Below are 6,624 nucleotides of genomic sequence, written 5' to 3'. Positions count from 1 at the left end.
CCAATTTTCCCAGATTCATACTTCGTACATTCCATGTTCCGATTTTCAATGACTGTTTACAGCTGTTTCTCTTCATTTTGAGTTGTGCCCTATCAGCAAATGAAGGACCGGGGGGCTTTTCTCCCACGGGCTTTACTCCATTCGTGTCATCACAGTCAACTCTACTTTGAGGAGGCATCTCTTCCCCAGTCGCATTTTGAGCGCCTTCCAACCTGAGAGGCTCATTTTCCGGCACTATATCTGACAGTGTTTCTCTGCCATTCATAAAGTTTACAGTGACTAAATATTCGGAAGTAGTTCGTCACTCTTTCTTCCTAGTCTGTCTTAATTAATGTCATATGTCCAGTGTCATACAGGATAGTTTTGCTGCCCTGGGCTCTACCTGTTCATCCCTTCCCTCCCCCCGAACTCCTGATAACCACTGATCTTTTGGCTGTCTCTATAATTTGCCTTTTCCAAAATGTCATATATTTGGACTCCTGTGTTCATACGTATTCAGACTGGCTTCTTCTCATCTAACTAGCATAGTGGTTACGAATTGGGCTGCTAGCCTCAAGGTCAGCAGTTCGAAACTACCAGCTGTTCCGCAAGAGAAAGATGAGGCTTTTTGCTCCCATAAAGATTTACAACCTCGGAAACCCTGTGGAGGGTCACTACGAGTTGGAACCGACTCCACGGTACTCAACAACAACATGTGCATTTGAGGTTTCTCCATGTGCGTTTTCTCTTTTGCTCTTTAATAGCTCATTTCTTTTTTTTATCATTGCCTAGTCCTCCACTGTGGGTCCTGGTGTGCTCTGGATTGCTAACGGCGAGATCAGTGATTTAAACCTACTGGGCTCCCTGGGAAGCGTGCAGGCTTGCTATGAGTCAGAACTTCAATACTCCATTGTATGGCTATTTCTTTATTCACTCACCTATTGATATGTTGAGTGCTTCCAATATTTGGTAATTATGAATAAAGCTGCTGTAACTAGACCTGTGCATATTTTTATATGGACATAAGTCAACAGTTGCTGGAACATGGTAAGCCTATGTTTAACTTTGTAGGAAACTGCCAAACCGTCTTCTAAGATCTCTGTGCCATTTTGCATTCCCTCCACCGTTAATAAGAGTCTCTGTTGCTCAACGGTCTCGCCATCCATTTTGTGGTGTCTGGGTTTTATGTTTTAGCTATTCTAATAGGTATATACTGGTGTCTTGTTATTTTAATTAGAAAATCACTAATGACATCATGGGAAGATCTTTTTATATGTTATTTACCATCTCTGCATCTTCTTCTATGAGGTTTCTCTGTTCAGATCTTTAGTCCAATTTTTAATTTACGTTGTTTGTTTTCTTATTGCTGAAATGATAATAGTTCTTGAGTGAATTTTTGTGAAAGACGGAAGGAAGGTCTTTGTGTATGTGATGATGTCCCGTTTGGCAGCATTTGTTGGAAATCTAGTCTTTCTCTATTGAATTGCCTTTGCTCCATTGTCAAAGGCTTGTTGGCTCTGTTTGGATCTACTTGTAGCTCTCTGTCCTCTTCCCTGGCCTGTTTATTCTTTTGTCAGTACCATACTGTTTGCATCTCTGTAGTTTTTGTAAGTCTTGAAGGCAGCTAGGATCAGTCTTCCAACTTCACTATTGTATTGGCTATTTCAGGTCTTTTGTCTTTCCATATAAACTTTAGGATCCATTTACAAGTGTTCAAATACAAATAAGTAGAATATTTCTGAGATTTAGAGTCATACTTTCAGAGCAATTTAATCACTCAGCTTTAGCAACTATTAGCATTTTGTCAGTTTTGTGTCATCTCAGTGTCTCGGACATCTTTCATGCTGTAGTAGTTAAAGCAAATTCCAGACAATGCTATTTTATCCATAAATTACAGTTAAGAAACGTTATGCATATAAGTTAGTATGAACTCTCTTAGAGCACATGGATATGATATTTACAAGGAACCTTTAAAATGTTCACATCCTTTGATCTAGAGAGTATATTTTAGGCAGTTATCCTTTGGTAGAATAGTGAAGTATCTGTACAGATTTAAGAGTGTTAAAATTATAGCTCAATAATTGATACTGATTTTTAAAAATCTGGTTTATTTTCATGAAAAATTAGAAAACATTATGCCACCATAAAATAGTTTTTTGGGAAAGTGTGTGATTTCCATAAGAGAATGCTCATACTTAAGATTAGAATTCAAAATGTTGTAGTGTGATCACTGGATTTTACTTAACAATGGTTTTAAACAGTTTAAGTAGATTTTTATAGAAACGGTTCAGGCTGCCAACCTCAAGGTCAGCAGTTCGAACTACCAGTGGTTCCACGGGACAAAGAGGAGGCGTTGTGCTCCCGTAAAGATTTACAACCTCGGAGACCCTGTGCAGGGTCGCTATGGGTCAGAACCGACTCAATGATACATAAAGAAAAAAAAAAAAAAAAAAAAATGGGAAGGATTATCGTAAAATACTAACAGCACTTACCTCTGAGTGTTGAGATTGGAGATGATTTTATTTCCATTCATTTTTCTAAATCTCTGAAGAGCTTGCAGTTAATTTTTTTAATTAAAAGAAAAATTATTATATACTATATTATTTTGGAGTACTGTATCCTAGTATTTATAAGTGTTCAAATCCAAGTAATTAGAAGTTTTCTGACATCTAGAGACATAGAGCAGTTTAATGCATGCAATTGTGAAGTATTTGCAAAAATAAAATATGTAAACCTATATATGGATTACATGTATAGGTTTACAGGTTACATGAGTCCTGGTGTGGCACTATAGGATAAACATTGGACTGGTAGCCACAGGGTCAGCAGTTCAAACCCATTGGGTACTCTCAGAAACCTTATACAAGGTCTCTGTGAGTTGGAACCGACTTGATGAACACACAACATATATGGATTATTATTAGATCAGAATCATATATTTGTGGAAATTCTCTGCAGGTCTTATGTAACTTGCTGCTTGAATAAAGCTTAGCTAGTTCTCAGTGTTCCGCGGAATAACAGAAAATGAGCTGTGGGCACCAGTTGACACGCAGATCCTGATTGAGGCTGTCTTGTCCTGCATGTCAGCGCAACTGGGAAAAAGTTGGGGGCTGGTTTGAAAATTGGCCTGTTTACACAAACTGACTTTGTTTGAAGTGTGCTGTTGCAGATTGCAAGTCAGATTGATTTGTTATTTTAGGGGCTTTGTTTTTTTATCTCCTTCATTTTTAGGTTAAAAATTTTGCAGTTATTTATCTTGTGGATATTACAGAAGTACCTGACTTCAACAAAATGTATGAGTTATATGATCCATGTACTGTCATGTTTTTCTTCAGGTATGTTGCATTACCTTAAAGTTGTTACTTAGACTGAATGTCGCTTGGAACTTAAAATGTGATCATGAACTCTTTGGTGATGTGGTGGTGTGCTGTTGAGTCGGTTCTGACTGATCGTGACCTTGTACAGGGTTTCTGAGGCTGTGAATCTTCACGGGAGCAGAAAGCCCCTCGTCTTTCTACCGTGCGGTGGCTGGTGGATTCAAACTGCTGACTTTTCGGTTAGCAGCCCAATACATAGCCCACTGTACTTGCTCTGTGGATCTTTAGAGTCTTTTATTTCTGAGCAGTCGTAACACAGCATCAACAAACAGTCTTTTACAATTCTAATTTTAACAGTTACTCAGTAACAAAATTTCCTTTTGTAGAAATTTAGGTGTGGTGTAGTTGAATGGAAGCCACTTTTACTTTTAAGATAACTTGAAATATCATCTGTGGATGAAAAGATCTGTTTTAAAGTAGATGACTTTTAAAAACATATATATAGCAATATGTCACTTTGTTTGCTGTTAAGTGCCACTGAGCCAGTTACAACCCGGGTTTCCGAGGAGTAACTGGTGGACTTGAGCCACTGACCTTGTGGTTAGCAGTGCAGTACTTCTCCTGCAGTGCTCCACCCCGGTTCCATGTTGTTCAGTGCCATACCAACAGGAGCATTTGTCTCATCCTCTAGACGGAGATCTCCCAAGCTTGTCAGGAGAGTCTGGAAGATGGAGAGTCTGTATTAGCTTTCCATTCTGTGTGACAAATTGGCACAAACTTAGCAACCTAACTCAGCACCCATATATTAGCTCACTGCTCTATGGGAAAGAAGTCCAGTGGGGCAGCCCGGCGCGGAGGGTGTTGCAGACCCACTCGTGTCGCTGCTCGGCCATCTCTGTGCTGCTCTGGGAGGCCACTCACTCCTTTTGCTTGGCCCACCATCTTCAAGCTCAGCCACAGTGTGTCTAGTCCTCTCTTCACACTGACTCTCTCTGACCTCTTCTGCCACTAGGCTGAGAAAACTGAACTAAGAGATCCCATAGAATTAGCACTTGTGGCACAGTGGGCTAAATGCTGGGCTGCTAACCCAAAGTTCCGAACCACCAGCTGTTTCATGAGAGCAAGATTTACAGTCTCGGAAATCTTCAGAGTCAGAGTCAGAATTGACCCAACAGCAGTGGGTCGGGTTTGGGGATCAGGTTGGGCTCAAAGGAATAATCCAGAGGACACTCCCTGTTTTAAAGCCACTGGTTGATAACCTTCATGACACCTGTAAAATCTCTTGTCCAGGATGATGTAACTTCAGCCCAGGGCTCTGGTGTCATCGTTACTTCGGTAAAATCCCTTGTACATTGCAGTGAAACATATCCCATGGGCATGGCCTTATCACTGTCAGAGTCCCAGGGGTTAGGGCAGGAAGTCTTGGTGGGGCAGGGTGCATTTTAGGCTTTTGCCTCCCATAGTTTGCAGCCTGGGTAGCGCACGTGGTTTGTGGTGGGCTGTTAACCTAAAGGTTGGCAGTTCAAATCCACTCAGCCACTGCAGGAAAAAGGAATGGATGTCTGGTCCTGTAAAGATGCCCGCAGGAGAAGCCCTAGGGAGCAGGGTCACCATGAGTCAGAGCCTATGCCACGCCATAGCTTTAGTCTGCTCTCTGACTCCCACGTGCGTTCTGTCCCCACCATCCAGGTTCCTAAGTGTCATATCTCACTGCGGCATCAGTTAAAAATCCCTAAATTGGGTCTCAATGAGTCTCCTCGGTGTAAGCAACTAGTGCAGCTTCGGGGCTCTACCTGTAGCCTGTGAGGCTGAAGAGAGCTTAGAGTCACATGGCATGCAGTATATATAATAGCAGGCATTTTTCCATGGAATTGTCTTTTGAAAGGTCTTTGATACCCATTCTCCCCCGACCCCCCAACATCGGTAACAACAGAACAAACCCTGTTGTGTCTTCACCCAGCCCACCCCCGACCTTTTTGTACTCTCTCTTTCTCTTTGGAGGAACAAGCACATAATGATTGACTTGGGCACCGGTAACAACAACAAGATTAACTGGGCCATGGAAGACAAGCAGGAGATGATTGACATCATAGAGACCGTGTACCGAGGGGCCCGCAAAGGCAGGGGGCTGGTTGTGTCTCCAAAGGACTACTCCACCAAATACCGATACTGACCTCTGCTGCCGGGCGTCTGCACAGTCCCTTCCCTGTGGTGTATTATAAAGTATTGAGCGCTTTGGGGAAATGCTGGCAAGCATACATGCAGCTCACGGAGCTCGAGTGTCTTTTTGAAGTAAGGATTTAGTAGCCTTAAATTTTCAGTCTGACTCTGTGTTGTGTTTTTATATTGGCAAATAACTGTAAATACCTAACTCAATAAAGTACAAAGTTATATGTGTGTGTTTTAAGAAGCCTGATTGAATGGATTACTGATTTTTTTTTTTTTTTTCAAAGGGTTTTAAAGGCGCTCTGGTAGCGTAGTGGTTACAAATCAGGCTGTGAACCGCAAGGTCAGCAGTTCGAAGCTACCAGCAGTCCCGTGGGAGAAAGATGAGGCTTTCTGCTCCCATAAAGATTTACAGCTTCGGAAACCCTTTATGGGGTCACTATGAGTCGGAACCGACTCTACGGCACTTAACAACAACAACATTATGGATTGAGTGAAAGTTTATAGAGCAGATCATCAGTTTTGCACTCAAATCATATACCTTGTTTCATTACAATGATTATAATCCCCTCCATATGCCATCAGTTAACAGTATTTCCCTCTGTTCACTTTAGCTCTTTTTTTTTTTAAACACTCAGGCATATGTAATAGTTTACACCACCAAAGGGCACATTCTGCAAGTCTGCCTCCTGGCCTCCAGCTCTCAGTCCCTCTCTTTCCATGTCCCTCCAGCTGCTCCCTCTCTCCATGTCCCCATCTCTGCCTCCATCTCTGGTGTCGCTGCTTCTCTGGGTAAGGTTTTGCATTCTGCTTGTGCTCTTCTCCCTTGATGGTCCTAGGGCCCTCTGTTTCTGGACTGTAAGATTAACTACTTCCCCGTTTTTGTTAGAAAACTTCTACCTTTACAGTTGTGACAGTTGCAATTTGTCATGATACCAATTACTATTGATTCATAAGAATCTTATCCCTATCTTTTTTCACTAGGCCCATCTAGACAAGATGAAAAGTATTCAGTGGGACTCTTTCTTCCCCCACACACTATTAAACTAAACTCTTTCTTGAAACCTTGTAAGCCAGTCACTTTGTGCCTTTATCGCCCCTTCATTTCAGGTAGCCAATATCTAAGTTGCCCATCCCTATCTGCCCTGTGTACAGAGGGGTG

The 6,624-nt window shown here is 41.8% G+C and overlaps 1 protein-coding gene across 1 annotated transcript in view; it reads left to right on the top strand.

The window, feature by feature from the left end:
- The window catches only part of TXNL4A (thioredoxin-like 4A), a 14,776-nt gene extending 9,307 nt beyond the window's left edge, over positions 1-5,469 (top strand). Inside the window, exons 2-3 of the mRNA XM_006875893.1 lie at positions 3,211-3,314; positions 5,298-5,469. Of these exons, the coding sequence (XP_006875955.1) occupies positions 3,211-3,314; positions 5,298-5,469 (276 nt within the window). The remainder of the gene's footprint in view (positions 1-3,210; positions 3,315-5,297) is intronic.
- The last annotated feature ends 1,155 nt before the right edge of the window (positions 5,470-6,624 follow it).

Source organism: Chrysochloris asiatica, unplaced genomic scaffold (assembly GCF_000296735.1).
Source record: "Chrysochloris asiatica unplaced genomic scaffold, ChrAsi1.0 scaffold00345, whole genome shotgun sequence".
In the NCBI taxonomy this organism is placed as follows: domain Eukaryota; kingdom Metazoa; phylum Chordata; class Mammalia; order Afrosoricida; family Chrysochloridae; genus Chrysochloris; species Chrysochloris asiatica.
The sequence above is the reverse complement of the archived record's forward strand: the minus strand, read 5'-3'. Positions and strand labels throughout refer to the sequence as shown.